Source organism: Oncorhynchus gorbuscha, linkage group LG21 (genome assembly GCF_021184085.1).
Source record: "Oncorhynchus gorbuscha isolate QuinsamMale2020 ecotype Even-year linkage group LG21, OgorEven_v1.0, whole genome shotgun sequence".
NCBI classification, from domain to species: Eukaryota; Metazoa; Chordata; class Actinopteri; order Salmoniformes; family Salmonidae; genus Oncorhynchus; species Oncorhynchus gorbuscha.
In genome coordinates this window covers 10,535,191-10,556,850 of record NC_060193.1, presented here as the reverse complement: position 1 = coordinate 10,556,850, position 21,660 = coordinate 10,535,191, and the positions used below count along the sequence as shown (strand labels likewise).

Sequence of the window (21,660 nt, the reverse complement as noted above, 5' to 3'; positions counted from 1 at the left end):
ATCCAGAGAGCAGTACCTTTACCCAGCCCTGTGTCATCCAGAGGTTTACCTTTACCCAGCCCTGAGTCATCCAGAGAGCAGTACCTTTACCCAGCCCTGTGTCATCCAGAGGTTTACCTTTACCCAGCCCTGAGTCATCCAGAGGTTTACCTTTACCCAGCCCTGTGTCATCCAGAGAGCAGTACCTTTACCCAGCCCTGAGTCATCCAGAGAGCAGTACCTTTACCCAGCCCTGTGTCATCCAGAGGTTTACCTTTACCCAGCCCTGAGTCATCCAGAGGTTTACCTTTACCCAGCCCTGAGTCATACAGAGGTTTACCTTTACCCAGCCCTGAGTCATCCAGAGAGCAGTACCTTTACCCAGCCCTGTGTCATCCAGAGGTTTACCTTTACCCAGCCCTGTGTCATCCAGAGGTTTACCTTTACCCAGCCCTGAGTCATCCAGAGGTTTACCTTTACCCAGCCCTGTGTCATCCAGAGAGACGTACCTTTACCCAGCCCTGAGTCATCCAGAGGTTTACCTTTACCCAGCCCTGAGTCATCCAGAGGTTTACCTTTACCCAGCCCTGAGTCATCCAGAGGTTTACCTTTACCCAGCCCTGAGTCATCCAGAGGTTTACCTTTACCCAGCCCTGAGTCATCCAGAGAGCAGTACCTTTACCCAGCCCTGAGTCATCCAGAGAGCAGTACCTTTACCCAACCCTGAGTCATCCAGAGGTTTATCTTTACCCAGCCCTGTGTCATCCAGAGGTTTACCTTTACCCAGCCCTGTGTCATCCAGAGGTTTACCTTTACCCAGCCCTGAGTCATCCAGAGGTTTACCTTTACCCAGCCCTGAGTCATCCAGAGAGCAGTACCTTTACCCAGCCCTGAGTCATCCAGAGAGCAGTACCTTTACCCAGCCCTGTGTCATCCAGAGGTTTACCTTTACCCAGCCCTGAGTCATCCAGAGGTTTACCTTTACCCAGCCCTGAGTCATACAGAGGTTTACCTTTACCCAGCCCTGAGTCATCCAGAGAGCAGTACCTTTACCCAGCCCTGTGTCATCCAGAGGTTTACCTTTACCCAGCCCTGAGTCATCCAGAGAGCAGTACCTTTACCCAGCCCTGTGTCATCCAGAGGTTTACCTTTACCCAGCCCTGAGTCATCCAGAGGTTTACCTTTACCCAGCCCTGTGTCATCCAGAGAGACGTACCTTTACCCAGCCCTGAGTCATCCAGAGGTTTACCTTTACCCAGCCCTGAGTCATCCAGAGGTTTACCTTTACCCAGCCCTGAGTCATCCAGAGGTTTACCTTTACCCAGCCCTGAGTCATCCAGAGGTTTACCTTTACCCAGCCCTGAGTCATCCAGAGAGCAGTACCTTTACCCAGCCCTGAGTCATCCAGAGAGCAGTACCTTTACCCAACCCTGAGTCATCCAGAGGTTTATCTTTACCCAGCCCTGTGTCATCCAGAGGTTTACCTTTACCCAGCCCTGTGTCATCCAGAGGTTTACCTTTACCCAGCCCTGAGTCATCCAGAGGTTTACCTTTACCCAGCCCTGAGTCATCCAGAGAGCAGTACCTTTACCCAGCCCTGAGTCATCCAGAGAGCAGTACCTTTACCCAGCCCTGTGTCATCCAGAGGTTTACCTTTACCCAGCCCTGAGTCATCCAGAGGTTTACCTTTACCCAGCCCTGAGTCATACAGAGGTTTACCTTTACCCAGCCCTGAGTCATCCAGAGAGCAGTACCTTTACCCAGCCCTGTGTCATCCAGAGGTTTACCTTTACCCAGCCCTGAGTCATCCAGAGAGCAGTACCTTTACCCAGCCCTGAGTCATCCAGAGGTTTACCTTTACCCAGCTCTGTGTCATCCAGAGGTTTACCTTACCCAGCCCTGAGTCATCCAGAGGTTTACCTTTACCCAGCCCTGAGTCATCCAGAGGTTTACCTTTACCCAGCCCTGAGTCATCCAGAGAGACGTTTTACCCAGCCCTGAGTCATCCAGAGAGACGTACCTTTACCCAGCCCTGTGTCATCCAGAGGTTTACCTTTACCCAGCCCTGAGTCATCCAGAGAGCAGTACCTTTACCCAGCCCTGTGTCATCCAGAGGTTTACCTTTACCCAGCCCTGAGTCATCCAGAGGTTTACCTTTACCCAGCCCTGAGTCATACAGAGGTTTACCTTTACCCAGCCCTGAGTCATCCAGAGAGCAGTACCTTTACCCAGCCCTGTGTCATCCAGAGGTTTACCTTTACCCAGCCCTGAGTCATCCAGAGAGCAGTACCTTTACCCAGCCCTGTGTCATCCAGAGGTTTACCTTTACCCAGCCCTGAGTCATCCAGAGGTTTACCTTTACCCAGCCCTGTGTCATCCAGAGAGCAGTACCTTTACCCAGCCCTGAGTCATCCAGAGAGCAGTACCTTTACCCAGCCCTGTGTCATCCAGAGGTTTACCTTTACCCAGCCCTGAGTCATCCAGAGGTTTACCTTTACCCAGCCCTGAGTCATACAGAGGTTTACCTTTACCCAGCCCTGAGTCATCCAGAGAGCAGTACCTTTACCCAGCCCTGTGTCATCCAGAGGTTTACCTTTACCCAGCCCTGAGTCATCCAGAGAGCAGTACCTTTACCCAGCCCTGTGTCATCCAGAGGTTTACCTTTACCCAGCCCTGAGTCATCCAGAGGTTTACCTTTACCCAGCCCTGTGTCATCCAGAGAGACGTACCTTTACCCAGCCCTGAGTCATCCAGAGGTTTACCTTTACCCAGCCCTGAGTCATCCAGAGGTTTACCTTTACCCAGCCCTGAGTCATCCAGAGGTTTACCTTTACCCAGCCCTGAGTCATCCAGAGGTTTACCTTTACCCAGCCCTGAGTCATCCAGAGCAGTACCTTTACCCAGCCCTGAGTCATCCAGAGAGCAGTACCTTTACCCAACCCTGAGTCATCCAGAGGTTTATCTTTACCCAGCCCTGTGTCATCCAGAGGTTTACCTTTACCCAGCCCTGTGTCATCCAGAGGTTTACCTTTACCCAACCCTGAGTCATCCAGAGGTTTACCTTTACCCAGCCCTGAGTCATCCAGAGAGCAGTAACTTTACCCAGCCCTGAGTCATCCAGAGAGCAGTACCTTTACCCAGCCCTGTGTCATCCAGAGGTTTACCTTTACCCAGCCCTGAGTCATCCAGAGGTTTACCTTTACCCAGCCCTGAGTCATACAGAGGTTTACCTTTACCCAGCCCTGAGTCATCCAGAGAGCAGTACCTTTACCCAGCCCTGTGTCATCCAGAGGTTTACCTTTACCCAGCCCTGAGTCATCCAGAGAGCAGTACCTTTACCCAGCCCTGAGTCATCCAGAGGTTTACCTTTACCCAGCTCTGTGTCATCCAGAGGTTTACCTTTACCCAGCCCTGAGTCATCCAGAGGTTTACCTTTACCCAGCCCTGAGTCATCCAGAGGTTTACCTTTACCCAGCCCTGAGTCATCCAGAGAGACGTACCTTTACCCAGCCCTGAGTCATCCAGAGAGACGTACCTTTACCCAGCCCTGTGTCATCCAGAGGTTTACCTTTACCCAGCCCTGAGTCATCCAGAGAAACGTACCTTTACCCAGCCCTGAGTCATCCAGAGAGCAGTACCTTTACCCAGCCCTGAGTCATCCAGAGGTTTACCTTTACCCAGCCCTGAGTCATCCAGAGAGCAGTACCTTTACCCAGCCCTGAGTCATCCAGAGAGCAGTACCTTTACCCAGCCCTGAGTCATCCAGAGGTTTACCTTTACCCAGCCCTGAGTCACACAGGTCTCCAGTACCTACAACAGGGTGGTAGGGCTACTATGAGTCTGTGGGAGGGTGTTTCAAGTCTATTAGGTATCACAGTGTGTGTGTGTGTGTGTGTGTGTGTGTGTGTGTGTGTGTGTGTGTGTGTGTGTGTGTGTGTGTGTGTGTGTGTGTGTGTGTGTGTGTGTGTGTGTGTGTGTGTGTGTGTGTGTGTGTGTGTGTGTGTGTGTGTGTGTGTGTGTGTGTGTGTGTGTCTGTCACAGTCATCATGTAGCAGTCATCCCTTTAGAGGTAAAACTTCCCCACCTGAGAGAAAAATTACATTATTCTCTAAAAATACACAAAAACACATCTTATTGACAGACAAAAAAATTTACAATCAACATTGATGAACTTTTGTATCCACTTACGGTAGAGAGGAAGAGAGATGTAGAGACAAGAGGGTAAGAAAGAGAGAAAGACAAGGACAGGAAGTGAAGTGAGAGTTTGTGAGGACAGAAAGTACCAACAATTAGAGGACCTCCAACTAACATAATTTGTTCAACAACATTTAATTGTTTTTCTCATAGAAATCACTCATCAGCATTTCCCCTGGTCCTTCCCCTGTCCTCTTACTTCTTGGCGTGGTGCCAGCCTCCTGACCAGTCGATGGCCACCTCACCGCTCTTATCCAGCAGGCACTGGGGGGCTGTCAGGGTGGCACCACCCACCGCTGCAGCATAGTCATAGATACTCTCCACCACTGGACAGTCATAACCTGGGAAGAGGGGGATGAGGAATGGGGGGGGGGTATAGGGGTGAGGGAGAAAGAAAGGGACAGAGGAAGAGATGGAAAAGGAGAAGGGGGAGAGAGAGCGAGAGAGGTAGAGAGAGAGAGAGAGGGAGTGGTAGAGAGAGACAATGGGTGAGAGGGAGGAGAAGTGAGAGTGACAAAGACCGAGACAGAGGGGAAGGATGGGAGGAAGGACCAGACAGAGGTGTGGAGGAGAAACAAAGGGAGGAAGAGAGAGGCGGAAGAGAAGGAGAGACAATGAAAAGGAAGGGTGTTGGAGAGGGACATGGAGAGATGGGGAAGACAGCGGAAACACATATGGTGAGATTGAGCAGTTTTTCTGAGAGAAAGGTTGGCAGAAGATGAGTGTTCTCCATCCAATGATACCAGACTGGGGTTGTATCCTTCCTACAGACTCCCACCCACAGACCAAGATAACATCAGTAACCTATAAGGGCCGTCAGCATTAATCTGTTATTTATATCTTCAAATATATAACTCGAGGGATTTTAATGTAGATATTTAGTGTGTTGTCAATCAACCTTTTGCCCAGTGGAGTCAATGGGAGGTGGGTCATTTTTATTGGGTGTTAGACCACCCTCTACTGCCAGCAAAACAACATTACATGAAATGGTACTCCCTCCCATCTCTCTCTCTCTCTCTCTCTAATTTATTGATGTCTGTCAAACTTAGCTCCAGGGACCCCGTCCTTCCCTCTCTTTTTACCCAGGCCAAAGTCTCCGGACTGGGGATCATCATTGTCTCCGTCCTGGCTGATTTTGTGGAGGTGCTCCAGGTAGCGTGAGTCTGTGTGGGACTTTGCCATCTCCTTAATGGTTGCAACATGGGGCTTCACAACACTGAGAGAGATAGATGGAACACAGACACTGATAGAATGCTTTGGAACATTCTATCTACTTAGCTAACAGAGTTCTGGAACTGTTCTATAGAGTTCCATTCCATTTCATTTCATTTCAAGGGGCTTTATTGGCATGAGAAACATATGTTAACATTGCCAAAGCAAGTGAAGTAGATAATAAACAACAGTGAGTTATTGAACTGTTCTATAACTGCAGGTAGAGCTCAGAATGGGGTACTGGCTTTGGAGCAAAATGGTAGCTAGCTATTTCGATTGAATCTTTAATCTAAAAGAATAACTACAACTCTTCAAACATCCACAATCTGTGTGAAACAAGCACCAAGTTGAGTTGGTTAGCTAAGGGAATGGTTGCCTAAAGATACCGACCCTTCCGTTACACTTGTTTACACTGTGCTACACTGGGGTCGGAACACAATCGTGGACACATTAAGACACCATGGAGCCGGCGCGAGACATGGGTCAGAAAACGTACCTCAATGCAGGGAGGTGATACGTGGCCGTACTCCAAATTGGACCTTTATCCACACTGTTTCATCAAGAACTACTGGCAATACCGCTCGTTTTCCTGGAAAACGTCCCTTTCCATCCGTATGCTAGCTAGCAATAGCCTCCGCAGCCATTTTGAAATAGCAGTGTCAGTCCATCAGCTCCTTTGTGCCATTCCATAATGGCTGCTGTGTTTACTGTTCGCATGAGGACGAACAGGGGCAGTATTTCAATCTTCTCGACGGAGCGATGATAGTAAAATGTGTTGTACAGAGGCACCTGCTGTCTCCAACTCTGAATGATCGGCTATGAAAAGCCAACTGACATTTACTCCTGAGGTGCTGACCTGTTGCCCCCTCTACAACCACTGGGATTATTATTATCTGAGCCTGCTGGTCATCTATGAACATTTAAATATCTTGGCCATGTTCTGTTATAATCTCCACCCGGCACAGCCAGAAGAGGACTGGCCACCCCTCAGATCCTCTCTAGGTTTCTTCCTAGGATCTGGCCTTTCTAGGGAGTTTTTCCTAGCCACCGTCCTTCTACATCTGCATTGTTTGCTGTTTGGGGTTTTAGGCTGGGTTTCTGTACAGCACTTTGAGATATCAGCTGATGTACGAAGGGCTTTATATAAATACATTTGATTGATCGATCCCATCCCTGCGTTGAGGTACGCTTTCTGACCCATATCTCGCGCCGGCTCCATGGTGTCTTAATGTGACCACGCATTTCGACCCCAGTGCAGCTTAGTGTAAACAAGAGTAACAATAGGGTCAGTATATTGTGGCAAAGGTCATGGTTAATTTAGCTACAGTGCCTTCAGAAAGTATTCACACCCCTTGACTTTTTCCACATTTTGTTGTTGATCATTGCTTAATAACAGACATTTTCAAGTCTTGCCATAGATTTTCAAGCCGATTTAAGTCAAAACTGTAACTAGACCTCTCAGGAACATTCAATGTCGTCTTGGTAAGCACCTCCAGTGTGTTAGGGCTTGTGTTTTCGGTTGTTGTCCTGCTGAAAGGTGAATTTGTCTCCTAGTGTCTGTTGGAAAGCAGACTGAACCAGGTTTTCCTCGAGGATTTGGCCTGTGCTTAGTTCTATTCCGTTTATTTTTATCATGAAAAAACTCCCTTGTCCTTGCCAATGACAACCATACCCATAAGGGTTAGGGTTAGGGTTAGGGTTAGATGCAGACAAAACCATTCTTGAAAATATGAAAAGTGGCACTCAGTGATATATTGTGTTAGATTTGCCTATGTACAGACTCAGTGAGCATAGCCTTGCTATTGAAAAAGGCTGCCGTAGGCAGACATGGCTACGAATTGGCTTGAATTGAAAATTGAGAGGCGGAAAATCTGTCTCCATCCAGCAGGTGGCGTTTTTTCATTGTTTCGCCGACCAAAGAGTCAATGAGAGTGTCAAATTTGGTCAACAAAAAAAATGAATGGCTTTTTTGTTATGTGAGGTTTATTTGACCATAATAGAAGTTTTGTAATGCTTAAGATTTTATGAGTGGACTGATGTAAATAGGACACATCCTGGCAACTTTGAGAAAAAAACCTTTATATTGGGGTTGTCTCGAGATGGCTATGCATATTCATGACATATCTCTCAATTGAATACAGGCGGTTGACATTACATTTACATTACATTTAAGTCATTTAGCAGACGCTCTTATCAAGAGCGACTTACATATTGGTGCATTCACCCTATGACATCCAGTGGAACAGTCACTTTACAATAGTGGATCTAAAACTTAAGGGGGGTAGAGGGATTACTTATCCTATCCTATCCTTATCCATCAACAAACTCTCATCAAATATTTTTATTGCAGTATGAAATGTAACCACCAATACAAAGAAAGGTTTTGCGGGAGCTACAAATTGTCAACACATTTATGCACAACATTTGAGAGAAACAAGCTTTTGTGTGTATGGAACATTTCTGGGATCTTTTATTTCAGCTCATGATACATGGGACCAACACTTCACGTGTCTATTTTTGTTAAGTATACTATAACTGTCCTCCGGCTACACCATGGTGCTACCCTACAGAGTGCTGTTGAGGCTACTGTAGACATTACAAAACACTGTGTTTAAATCAATTATTTGGTGACTGATTTTATATTTAGTATAGTTTTATCTAAAAAAGGATAACTTTTTTAAATGTTTCACTATTTTTAATTTGAAGAAATCCACTGAGGAGGATGGTCCTCCCCTTCACCCTCTGAGGAGACTCCACTTTTGTATATATTATTCCACATTTTTCATGTTTGATCTATTGTCTTTTCATAAGTTCTATTTATTGTTTAAGCTCCAGACAAGCTTTAAGCGAATGCCAGAATAATTTCTGAATTCAACTGGGTCTGCACATTCTCCAGTGTTCTAACCATCTGCAAAGAACAGGCACATTCTCCAGTGTTCTAACCATCTGCAAAGAACAGGCACATTCTCCAGTGTTCTAACCATCTGCCAAGAACAGGCACATTCTCCAGTGTTCTAACCATCTGCCAAGAACAGGCACATTCTCCAGTGTTCTAACCATCTGCCAAAGAACAGGCACATTCTCCAGTGTTCTAACCATCTGCCAAGAACAGGCACATTCTCCAGTGTTCTAACCATCTGCCAAGAACAGGCACATTCTCCAGTGTTCTAACCATCTGCCAAGAACAGGTACATTCTCCAGTGTTCTAACCATCTGCCAAGAACAGGCACATTCTCCAGTGTTCTAACCATCTGCCAAGAACAGGTACATTCTCCAGTGTTCTAACCATCTGCCAAGAACAGGCACATTCTCCAGTGTTCTAACCATCTGCCAAGAACAGGCACATTCTCCAGTGTTCTAACCATCTGCCAAGAACAGGCACATTCTCCAACCATCTAATGAACAATATTTTCTTTGACATTGGAAACTTCCCCGGGTGCCAGTCCTCATTTTCATTTTATTTTTGTTCCCCTCTTGTGGACTCCACCTTGCCTTGCTGTGGTGTAGGGGCTTTGTTGCTTCAGCGGGAACAATGACTCTCCTGTATGTATGTAAAATGCCCTCAGAAAATCTTCACACAATGTTACAATGACTTGTCCCTTCACGTTACAGTGAAAACATAGGGCTAGACTTGCAAACACTGAAAATTCTTACAATAGCCTACCTTTCCTTAATACAACTTAATCTGAAAAATAATTTGATAGAAAGTTGAAAATTACCAGTGTACAGAAAGTTTATGCACAGACTTACCACATGTGAATTATATGAGTCGACTGAATTTGATGAGCTGGTATCAGGACGGTGGGTATGAGGTGGTATCAGGACAATGGGTATTACATTTACATTTAAGTCATTTAGCAGACGCTCTTATCCAGAGCGACTTACAAATTGGTATGAGGTGGTATCAGGGCGGTGGGTATGAGGTGGTATCAGGACGGTGGGTATGAGCTGGTATCAGGGCGGTGGGTATCAGGACAGTGGGTATGAGGTGGTATCAGCACGGTGGGTGTGAGGTGGTATCAGGACGGTGGGTATGAGGTGGTATCAGGACGGTGGGTATGAGGTGGTATCAGGACGGTGGGTATGAGGTGGTATCAGGACGGTGGGTATCAGGACGGTGGGTGTGAGGTGGTATCAGGACGGTGGGTATGAGGTGGTATCAGCACGGTGGGTATGAGGTGGTATCGGGACGGTGGGTATGAGGTGGTATCAGGGCGGTGGGTGTGAGGTGGTATCAGGACGGTGGGTATGAGGTGGTATCAGCACGGTGGGTATGAGGTGGTATCAGCACGGTGGGTGTGAGGTGGTATCAGGACGGTGGGTATGAGGTGGTATCAGGACGGTGGGTATGAGGTGGTATCAGGACGGTGGGTATCAGGACGGTGGGTATGAGGTGGTATCAGGACGGTGGGTATGAGGTGGTATCAGGACGGTGGGTATGAGGTGGTATCAGGACGGTGGGTATGAGGTGGTATCAGGACGGTGGGTATGAGGTGGTATCAGGACAGTGGGTGGGTATCAGGACAGTGGGTATGAGGTGGTATCAGGGCGGTGGGTATGAGGTGGTATCAGGACGGTGGGTATGAGGTGGTATCAGGACGGTGGGTATCAGGACAGTGGGTATGAGGTGGTATCAGCACGGTGGGTATGAGGTGGTATCAGGACGGTGGGTGTGAGGTGGTATCAGGACGGTGGGTATGAGGTGGTATCAGGACGGTGGGTATGAGGTGGTATCAGGACGGTGGGTATGAGGTGGTATCAGGACGGTGGGTATGAGGTGGTATCAGGACGGTGGGTGTGAGGTGGTATCAGGACGGTGGGTGTGAGGTGGTATCAGGACTGTGGGTATGAGGTGGTATCAGGACGGTGGGTATGAGGTGGTATCAGGACGGTGGGTATGAGGTGGTATCAGGGCGGTGGGTATGAGGTGGTATCAGGACGGTGGGTATGAGGTGGTATCAGGGCGGTGGGTATGAGGTGGTATCAGGACGGTGGGTATGAGGTGGTATCAGGACGGTGGGTATGAGGTGGTATCAGGGCGGTGGGTATCAGGACAGTGGGTATGAGGTGGTATCAGGGCGGTGGGTATGAGGTGGTATCAGGACGGTGAGTATGAGGTGGTATCAGGACGGTGGGTATGAGGTGGTATCAGGACGGTGGGTATGAGGTGGTATCGGGACGGTGGGTATGAGGTGGTATCGGGACAGTGGGTGTGAGGTGGCTGTATTTGTCACATGCGCCGAATATAACAGGTGTAGACTTTGCAGAAGAACAATGCAGAATTAAAAAGTAAGAAAAGATCAAACCAAATCAAGTTTGATTTGTCACATGCTCTGAATACAACAGGTGTATTTGATGTTCCAGCCCCCAGAAAACCCTTCAATTCTGCGAGTTTGCTGCCTTGTCCTTCCCCTAATAACACCTGAAAGGGATTGGACTGTAGTCCCGACACGGGCCTTCCGTGGAACGCTAAAAAAACATTTCCCCTGTACTGCAATGTATGTCGTTGTTGCCAATACTATAAATTCCATTGCAGCCTACAGCTATTTCCTGTTTGTTTACTTACGCTATTTGTTTTTGACTTTTTAAATGTTTTCAGGAACAAGTGTTCTAGTAAGTAACATATGGATCATTTATATTTTCTGCTTCATATCACGTTGTGTTACAGTGCCTTATCGGTGTTCATTCCCCTTGATTTATTTCACGTTTTGTTGTGGTACAGCCTGATCCGTTTTCTCACCCACCTACACATAACACCCCATAATGACAAAGTGAAAACACGTTTTTAGAAATGTTTTGCAAATGTATTGAAAATTAAATACATAAATATCTCATTTCCCTAAGTATTCACAATCAATAAACGTTAGAATCATCTTTGGCAGTGATTACAGCTGTGAGTCTTTCTGGGTAAGTCTCTAAGAGTCATTACAGCTGTGAGTCTTTCTGGGTAAGTCTCTAAGAGTCATTACAGCTGTGAGTCTTTCTGGGTAAGTCTCTAAGAGTCATTACAGCTGTGAGTCTTTCTGGGTAAGTCTCTAAGAGTCATTACAGCTGTGAGTCTTTCTGGGTAAGTCTCTAAGAGTCATTACAGCTGTGAGTCTTTCTGGGTAAGTCTCTAAGAGTCATTACAGCTGTGAGTCTTGGGAAAGGTTTTGTCATTTGTCATTGTCCCCATGAGTGACAGAACACTGAGCCAACATTACCAACCCCTACCCTCTGTATTTCTGCAGGCTGCCCCACCAACACAGAAAGCACTGAGCTGAAACACCTGCATTTTGGAGCTGCCTTACTCAAGAAAACAAAAAAGAGACCATGTGGCTTTATTAACTCAATATTCATATATGTGACACATATTAATACCAAAATGACATGCAAAACAGGCCAAAATAAATAAATAAATAAATAAATTTAAAAAAATACCCCACTTGCCCTGAATGACATGCTGCAACTGCATGGTAGTGATAAAAAAACATGGTACTACCATGGTATGTTTGTCATTATACTACCATGGTATGTTTGTCATTGTACTACCATGGTATTTTTGTCATTGTACTACCATGGTATTTTTGTCATTGTACTACCATGGTATTTTTGTCATTATACTACCATGGTATGTTTGTCATTGTACTACCATGGTATGTTTGTCATTGTACTACCATGGTATGTTTGTCATTGTACTACCATGGCAGGAAAATACCATGGTATTTTTGTTATTGTAATACCATGGTATTTGCACAAGTATCATGGTATTTTCCTGCCATGGTAGTGACCAAAAATACATATTTTTTAAATTGTACTAGCTACCACGGCACACAAATGAAACGTGATGGTACAATGAGAAAAATACCATGGTTTTATAGCAGCAGCATGTAGTCAAACATGCAAGAATTGTAGTTGTTTACAATGTATTACGACGGTCTGTGTCCTACTGTTTTTCAGGTAAAGTAGTCGTTTTTGGCACTCGTATAACGCAACATTGACTACTCGCTCTGCAATGGCAAAGCATAGGCATAGTATCCTCTAAAACCCCTTTAGCTCATAGCGAAAAAGCTGAACTTGGTTTCATATCCTATGCTTTATAACTCGCTCACCGTGATGATAACGTTGAAAATATATCGTTTATCTGGCGCTTCTCTCTGCAGTTTTCATTTGGCTTGACTCTCTCATTCAACTGACTCTAAAGCAACCACCAGATCGAGCGGCTCCCTCTGCAGGCCGAAACAAGCACAACACCCTCTGAACAATAAATACTGTAAATTATTACAAAATGCCAAAGATTAGCTTAACATATATTTCACTCTCTCCAACATTTCAGGTTGACGACACATGGAACCAAAACAAGATTTTAAAAAACGGTACTATTAATAAAGACAATATTATCCCTTTTTCACAGTAACTAATTCCCTTCTTCTTTGATGTTACAGACAAACTACGACCAACAATAGTCGCCTGCCTCTGACTTTATCAGAAACTTTCCCATACTGGTGTATAAATGAATTAATCACTAAAATACCGACAGAAGTCTTTTGACCTTGGGAGTGTTTATTTATTTCATGCATTATACTTCCACTGTACTATGGTAACGCACAATTAATACAGATGGTCTGATCATTTTATAAATTAATTATTTGTTGCCATGTCAACAACACTGTATTCAAAGTGCCCACTATTATATTCTAATTATAGAATTAGAATAATCATGCCATTTCCATGATTCCAACAGTTCACCCAAGTGTTTTGTCTAAATCGCAAGTAATGTCACAATTGCAACATTTGGTTTGAAATAAGGACAAGCTGTTTTGCCCATATCGTGCAGCCCTATGTGGCAGTGTGGAAATGACCTCAAATGAGTGCAGGAAATTGAGAAATTGATTAAAATTCTAAAAATAGTTTTTGGTTAAGGTTGAATTGAACAGTATAAAACTATATGAATGGAGAAAGATTCCATTGAAATTGTGTTGCCACCCTAGTGTCTACTACTCACTACTCTATTAGTACTATATAGTATAGTATAGTACACTATTAGTACTACGCACTACTCATAAAACTAATTTACAACTTGTAATATTCCAAAACATGAAGCACCATCATACCATTCATTTTTTAATTTGGTGATATGATATTTTGTCCATATCGCCCAGCCCGATGTTGAAGTGATTGGAATGTCAGGAGTTGAGGAGGATTTTGTAACAAGTGCAAGTGGGAAAACAGTAATGACTCTATTTGCCTTCATGATCAAGGCAGTTCTCTCTGGCAGTGTTCAGGTCTTAGGAGCACTCAATCAATCAATCTGACTGTTTCTGACTTCTGGCTACTTTGTTGTTCTTCTTCTTCTGAAGATTGGCAGCTCTCTTCTGGTTTCTTTGGATGGCTCGGAGTGTCAGTGAGAAGAGAGGCAGTGGTAGCTGGTTTGATAGGCACTTGACCTGTCATTCATTTACAAGTGAGTCATAGTCTAGACACTCCCTCTTTTGTAGATATTGGGAGATTAATTAGCACAAAAGGGGGAGAATCTATTGCCCAAGCAGCACTCTTCCACACGGTCAATTGGAACACAACTTAGCCTGGACTCAGCAATTACATTTTTTATTTTACTGTTATGTAACTAAATCATCAAATCAAATCTAATTTTATTTGTCACATACACATGGTTAGCAGATGTTAATGCGAGTGTAGCGAAATGCTTGTGCTTCTAGTTCCGACAATGCAGTGATAACCAACAAGTAATCTAACTAACAATTCCAAAACTACTTTCTTATACACAGTGTAAGGGGATAAAGAATATGTACATAAGGATATATGAATGAGTGATGGTACAGAGCAGCATACAGTAGATGGTATCGAGTACAGTATATACATATGAGATGAGTATGTAGACAAGTGAACAAAGTGACATAGTTAAAGTGGCTAGTGATACATGTATTACATAAGGATGCAGTCGATGATGTAGAGTACAGTATATACGTATGCATATGAGATGAATAATGTAGGGTAAGTAACATTATATAAGGTAGCATTGTTTAAAGTGGCTAGTGATATATTTACATCATTTCCCATCTATTCCCATTATTAAGTGGCTGGAGTTGGGTCAGTGTCAATGACAGTGTGTTGGCAGCAGGCAAGTCAGTTAAGAACAAATTCTAATATTCAATGACAGCCTAGGACAAGGGGGTTAACTGCCTTGTTCAGGGGCAAAACGACCATCTCTTACCAACTCCTTAACAGTACTGTGATGTCACGTCTTCATAATGAGCGCACAAACTGTTCTGGGATCAGGCTCGTGTAGAGTTATCCTGGGTGTCAGTCTGTTTCTGATCTCTTACCAACAAACTGTTCTGGGATCAGGCTAGTGTAGAATTATCCTGGGTGTCAGTCTGTTTCTGATCTCTTACCAACTCATTAATGGTACTGTGATGTAACGTCTTCATAATGAGAGCATAAACTGTTCTGGGATCAGGCTAGTGTAGAGTTGCTTGGGAATGTAATGTTTCCCTCTTCCACCACCAAGTCAAGTACAATAATAACTACAGAGTAGCACCTTTATTGTTGCCTTTGAAAGAAAGATAAATAATTGTTTGCTGCATTTTTACTGGGGGTATACATATGAGGTGACACACAAGTCAAGTTCCCACAGTCATCCATCACTATGGGAAAGACCTGAGAAAACAGTAATGATGTGAGACAAAAGGTTGTTGAGCCGCACAAATCAGGAAATGGCTATAAGAAAATAGCTCAACGGTTGAAAATGCATATTTCCACAATCAGAGCAATAATGAAGAAGTTTAAAGCAACAGGAGATGTTAACAATGGGCCTGGGAGAGGAAGTGTGTCTATATTGACCCCATACACAGTGAGGAAGATGGTTCGAGTGGCCAAAAAAATCTCCAAGGATCACAGCTGGAGAATTGCATACATTAGTTGGGGTCTTGGGCTCAGAAAGTCTCCAAAACTACGATCATACGCCGCCGACATAACCACAAGTTGTTTGGTAGGGTTGCCAAAAAAAAAATGGGACCGGGTTCTATGGTCAAAGCTTTTTGGAAACGAACACCAGAGGTGGGTTTGGTGTAGACAGAAAGATAGCCATGCAGAAAAGTACCTCATCCCCACTGGTGGCGGATCTTTGATGTTGTGGGCCTGTTTTTCTTCCAAAGGTCCTGGACAACTTGTTAGGATACATATTATCATGGACTCCATCAAGTACCAGCAGATATTAAATCAAAACCTGACTGCCTCTGCTAGGAAGCTTAAACTGGGCCGTGGTTGGAACTTCCAGCAGGACAATGATCCAAAGCACACCTCAAAATCAACACAAAAATGTTTCACTGACCACAGAATCAAGGTTTTTCCATGGCCATCCCAGTCCCCAACCTAAACCCCATAGACAACCTGTAGGATGAGCTGAAGAGGACAGTCCACAAGAATGGACCTCAGAATCTGAAGGATCTGGAGACATTCTGTATGGAAGAATGGTCTCAGATCTCAATTGAAAATTGATTAAATAAAACATTTTCCTCATCAATCTACACGCAATACCCCATAATGACATCACAATACCCCATAATGACATCACAATACCCCATAATGACAAAGCAAAAAAACAGGTTTTTATAGATACATTTAATACATTTTAAAATAAGGCTGTAAGGTAACAAAATGTGTAAAAAGTCAAGGGGTCTGAATAATTTCCGAAGGCACTGTATGATATGAAAGGAGCAACAAAGAATAAAAGCAGAACTGTCAAAAATATCCATGATATTTACTGTGCAAAATCACCAGAAGAGGACTGGCCACCCCACATAGCCTGGTTCCTCTCTAGGTTTCTTCCTAGGTTTTGGCCTTTCTAGGGAGTTTTTCCTAGCCACCGTGCTTCTACACCTGCATTGCTTGCTGTTTGGGGTTTTAGGCTGGGTTTCTGTACAGCACTTTGAGATATCAGCTGATGTACGAAGGGCTATATAAATAAATTTGATTAGATTATCTAAAGTCAAACATTTGGCCTAACAATCTCTAATCACAGAATAGCTGTGATATATTGGCCATATAGCACAATCTCCCGAGGTGCCTTATTGTTATTATAAACTGGTTACCAAAGTAATTAGAGTGTTGCGTTGGGCCTAAGAACAGCCCTTAGCCGTGTTATCTAGGTCTCCTGAGAATTAAACTAAGTTCCAGATATCACAGTATAGCATATACCATACCTCCTTGGACCTTATTGCTTAAATAATAAACTGGTCTATTTGGTCCTTTAATGCACCTGATGAAATAAAACTGAAGTATTGTCAAACATCTTGTGATATTAAAAGGCACATTGGTGAATCACAGTGTACGCTGCTCTAGCAACCACAAGGACGCCTGGCGCCATACATTCAAGGTGGCATTCCTTAGGTAGACAAAGCAGATTGACTGGCAAGTGTACCCATGTGGAAAATGCACAATATTAGTATATAATGTTAAGACGATAGCTTCACAATCAGGTCATGGTAAAACGCACTTTGAACTGCATTCTTCATAAGACGTGTGCTACATAAATACATTTTGATTTGATATCAACTAGTTTCAAGGGGGTGCTACACTACCTCATCCTGAGATTTAATCGCCCCTGGGAAATAGGTAGGTCCTTCCTGGGCATTGGGGGCCGAGCCAGGAGTAAAGGGAGGTCCATCAGTAGCCCTAGTAACAAGGCCAGGAGTAAAGGGAGGTCCATCAGTAGACTTAGTAACAAGGCCAGGAGTAAAGGGAGATCCATCAGTATCCTTGGTAACAAGACCAGGAGTAAAGGGAGGTCCATCAGTAGCCCTAGTAACAAGGCCAGGAGTAAAGGGAGGTCCATCAGTACCATTGGTAACAAGGCCTGGGGTAGAGCGAGGTCCTTCCGGAGCTCTGATGACAGGGGCCAAATCTTATGAAAAATAAACACGTGGCCCTGTCCCACTCTTGTCTTCCTCCATTTCTGACTCATGCTCCCTATCCAATTCCACGTGGACAGGTGGATCATTCACCCCGTTCTCCGGCATCATGATTAACAGGGGCACTACTGCCCTCTCAGTATTCTGCTGGGGGCGTGATCCGACTTCTGGACAGTAACAGGATTGTAATCTTGAACAAATCCATTGGAACCACACTTTGCCATAAAAATAAATAAACAAACATATGATCCCCACCAAAACCGCTACAACCACTTTATAAACGGTACATGTTCCAGCCTCCTCTGATTGCTTTTCTTCAACTTTGGGGCTGACAGTGAGACTGTAAGAGTCTGGACGTCCTCTCTGTCTCAGCCTATCAGTAGTGGTGATGAAGAAGCACCGGTATACCCCTTGATCAGAGAGGCGCAAGTCAGTGAGGGTGATGGAAAGGTCTCCGTGTCGGGAACCATCCAAGGATACAGATGCCCTGTCCTTAAACCCACGGCCAAAGACAAAATGCCCTGCCGTGACATTCAGCACAGTCTCTCCATCCTTTTCCCAATAGATGTCAGCAGTTTGTTTACCGGTTAAGCCGTGGCAGGTAAGTGTCACATTTTCTCCAACATGAGCAGCTTTTTCAATGGTGTCCAAAACCACTAGCATAACATCCTGCGGACGTTGTTCACTGTTGCAGTAACACTCATACCATCCGTTGTCGTTAAATACAACCGTGGTGATGCTGAGATCGAGGTCTCGGTCTCCGCGTTTAACCCGGTGCTTAAAGTCCTCTCCTGGTGTGAGTCGGCCAGTTTCTTGATCAAGATGAGCGACCAATGTGGAAGGTAGAAAGTCTTGTGGTGTCATCTGACGATACTTCCAATCGACGGGACCCTCGCATGATCCCGTGAACCGGAGTGTGACAGGGGCGTTCACAACCACTTCAATTGATTGAGGCGAGTTGGATTCTGCACTGTAATATAATACATGGAGAAAACAAGCGACAAACGTTTTCTTTAAAAAACTATTCATGGTTGTTCTGTATGTGGCGCCAGGCTCGGCTTCAAATTCCTCTGCTGTTGTAGCGGTAACGCTATTAGTTAGCTCAGCTTGCTTCACACTCAGCTGTAAGTCTGACTTTTTAAAACTCATCCGAATAAATTATGGGTTTACGAAATAGATTATAAATCTTGCAAGTTTCTGAAATATCCTCCGTTAAATATATTTACAATGTTTTGCATCGGTTTAAAAACAACTAGCGTTTAAAAACGACCCACGTTGCCGACTGGCCGGTGTTTGGTGTGTCTGGGTATACGTCACACACAGCTGACAAGCTCGACCCAATCAAAGCCTGAGGTCAGTTTAGAAAACCAAAATAGTGCATCCACAAGAAATGAATTACATCATTTGTTGTGTTAAATCGTTTTTCGGACATTTGTTTTTATTTTTTACAAATAACATTATTTGAAATAATCTTTATGAGTGCAAACAGATTGGAAAATTGCGAGATAGGGAAGATTTTAGAACTTCCCTGTTTTACCACTAGATGAAGGACTTTACCTATTAGTTAGTTTTTGTTTAGTAAATGAGTTGTTGTACATTTTTCCTCAACTATCTGATAATACACTTTGTGTAGTTGTATCGAATACATTTTATTTATAAAGCCCTTTTTATGTCAGTAGATGTCACAAAGTGCTTATACAGAAACCCAGTCTAAAACCCCAAACAGCAAGCAATGCAGCTGTAGAAGCACAGTGGCTAGGAAAAACTCCCCAGAAAGGCTGGAACCAAGGAGGAAACGATGACAGGAACCAGTCAGGCTCTGAGGGGTGGCCAGTCCTCTTCTGTGTTATCTTTTTGTCTGTTGTGATGCTGAAAACAGCCAGATCTTAACAACTCCAATAGGCCTACAGTCAATATCAGGTTAAAAACAAGAACAGAAATGACATTATTATTATACTGTATTAGCGTAACAGTATGTACAATGTGATGTACAATGTACTAGTTCCCTTAACCTAACGTAAGTATATATCTGAAAAGCCATATAGGTTTAAACCTTAAAGCAAACATGGAGAGGGAGAGCCCCAGCCTAAGCCCCTCCCAGCCCCGGCCCATTCAAGGCATTAGTGATTGGTAGACAGCAGGTTGACTGACAGGTGGACCCCTGTAGAACGTGCACAATACAGGAAGATAAAAATGATTTTGCATATACTTCCTTTTCACTTCCTTTATATGTGACAACATTCATTTCTGGTGGCACATGGTCTAACCGTGTCCTTTAATTAGCACTGCACAGGCGATAGGCCAACACACTACTCAAAACAGTTTTATCTCTTGTATATTTTTAAGCCTTAAAGTGGGGGCATCGGCTAGCCCTTCCACACCCGCCTTCATGTGTTCCTCCATGTCCATGTGGGCTCATTCACCTTGCTGATTTCTAACAGAACATAATCAGACTATTGGGGCTCCTCTAGAAGGCCTCAGATTATCTAGAAGGCTTCGGATTATCTAGAAGGCCTTGGATTATCTAGAAGGCATTGAATTATCTAGAAAGCCTCAGATTATCTAGAAGGCCTCAGATTATCTAGAAGGCATTGAATTATCTAGAAAGCCTTGATTATCTAGAAAGCCTCAGATTATCTAGAAGGCCTCAGATTATCTAAAAGGCCTCGGATTATCTAGAAGGCATTGAATTATCTAGAAGGCCTCAGATTATCTAGAAGGCCTCAGATTATCTAGAAGGCCTCGGATTATCTAGAAGGCCTCGGATTATCTAAAAGGCCTCGGATTATCTAGAAGGCATTGAATTATCTAGAAGGCCTCGGATTATCTAGAAGGCATTGAATTATCTAGAAGGCCTCGGATTATCGAGAAGGCACTGAGTGTGATGATTCCACTTACTGGTTGCGACGACCATAGGGAAATCTCAGAAAACGTACAAATCTCGCTCTGTCTACATGATTAACAATAGCAAACCCTGCTAAGAGTATTACAAACCCTCCTGCAATTATAAGCACCAATTTCAATGTTGTTGACCAGCACTATTCTTGAACAATGAGAGTGACAGCATCTGGTGTTCCCCGCTCTTTAGAGCCAAAGAAGCAGTGGTAGGTCCCCTGATCTGACAGGCTTAAGATAGGGTGATGGAAAGGTTTCCCTGTCGGTAAGCATCTTTGGACACCGACACCCTGTTCTCAAACCCAAGGTCATGAGTCAAATGATGTCCCTTGACAGACAAAACATTCTCTTCATCTCTTTTCCAATAGACGAGTACCTCACTGTTAGGAGTATGTTTTTTCGGTTAAGCCATTGCAGTTGAGTTGAAAATTAGATCCAACATGAGCGGGTTGGCACACAACAATGGGGACTATTTCCACATCTTCATGAGTCTTACCACAGTGACACTCAAACCATCCGTTGTCATTAAATACAACAGAGGTGATGTTGAGACAGAGGTTTCCATCCCTGCGTTTAACCCTGTTCTCAAAGCCCACTCCAAGTGTGAATACCAAAGGCCATTGATCAAGTTTAGCAACCAATGTGGTAGGCCTAATTTCTTCTGATGCAGTCTTCTGGCGATACATCCATTCAATGATATGACCATTGCATGACCCAGAGAAGGCGAGTGTAACAGTGTCATTCAAATATGCTGACATACTGATAGGAAGAGATGTTGAGGATGATTTTGTAATAAGGAGTAGGAAAACAAAGATTCCAGCTGCCTTCCAAGTCATGGTTGTTACCTCTCTGGCAGTGAAAGCGTCCGGAACGTAAGCCTGTTTGTTTGTCCCGTGGGAAAAAATCAGATCTATGCAGCCAGACACAGACTTCTCGTTCTTCTTTATTTTCCTGGATTTAACTGTCCTGGGGTAAGGAATAGAGGTCGACCGATTAATCGGAATGGCCGATTAATTAGGGCTGATTTCAAGTTTTCATAACAATCGGAAATCGTGATTTATTAATTGTTTTACACCTTTATTTAACTAGGCAATTCAGTTAAGAACATGTTCTTATTTTCAACGACGGCCTAGGAACAGTGGGTTAACTGCCTGTTCGGGGGCAGAACGACAGATTTTTACATTGTCAGCTTGAGGATTCAATCTTGCAACCTTAGTTAACTAGTCCAACACCTCTAACCACCTGCCTCTTGTTGCACTCCACAAGGAGCCTGCCTGTTACGTGAATGCAGTAAGCCAAGGTAAGTTGTTAGCTAGCATTAAACTTATCTCATAAAAAACAATCAATCATAATCACTAGTTAACTACACATGGTTGATGATATTACTAGTTTAACTAGCGTGTCCTTCGTTGCATATAATCGATGCGGTGCGCATTTGTGGAAAAAGGACTGTCGTTGCTCCAACGTGTAC

At 44.2% G+C, this 21,660-nt stretch overlaps 1 protein-coding gene across 1 annotated transcript; it reads right to left on the bottom strand.

Moving 5' to 3' along the window:
* Positions 1–4,368: 4,368 nt before the first annotated feature.
* LOC124008872 (histone deacetylase 8-like) lies at positions 4,369–19,703 on the bottom strand. Its single transcript, XM_046320456.1, has 4 exons — positions 19,676–19,703; positions 18,001–18,106; positions 5,256–5,389; positions 4,369–4,514 (listed from the first exon to the last, which is right to left on the bottom strand). The coding sequence occupies exons 1-4, from the start codon at positions 19,701–19,703 to the stop codon at positions 4,369–4,371; spliced, it is 414 nt and encodes a 137-aa protein (XP_046176412.1).
* Positions 19,704–21,660: the final 1,957 nt, after the last annotated feature.

Excerpts from the sequence above, each read along its gene's own strand:
- LOC124008872 (XM_046320456.1), bottom strand. The coding sequence starts at position 19,703 with ATGGACATGGAGGAACACATGAAGGCGG. Across the intron at positions 18,107-19,675 it reads GGAGGAACACATGAAGGCGG|AAACTGGCCGACTCACACCA; the intron begins GTGTGGAAGGGC and ends ATCTTGATCAAG. Across the intron at positions 4,515-5,255 it reads GTCCGGAGACTTTGGCCTGG|GTTATGACTGTCCAGTGGTG; the intron begins GTAAAAAGAGAG and ends CCCTCTTCCCAG.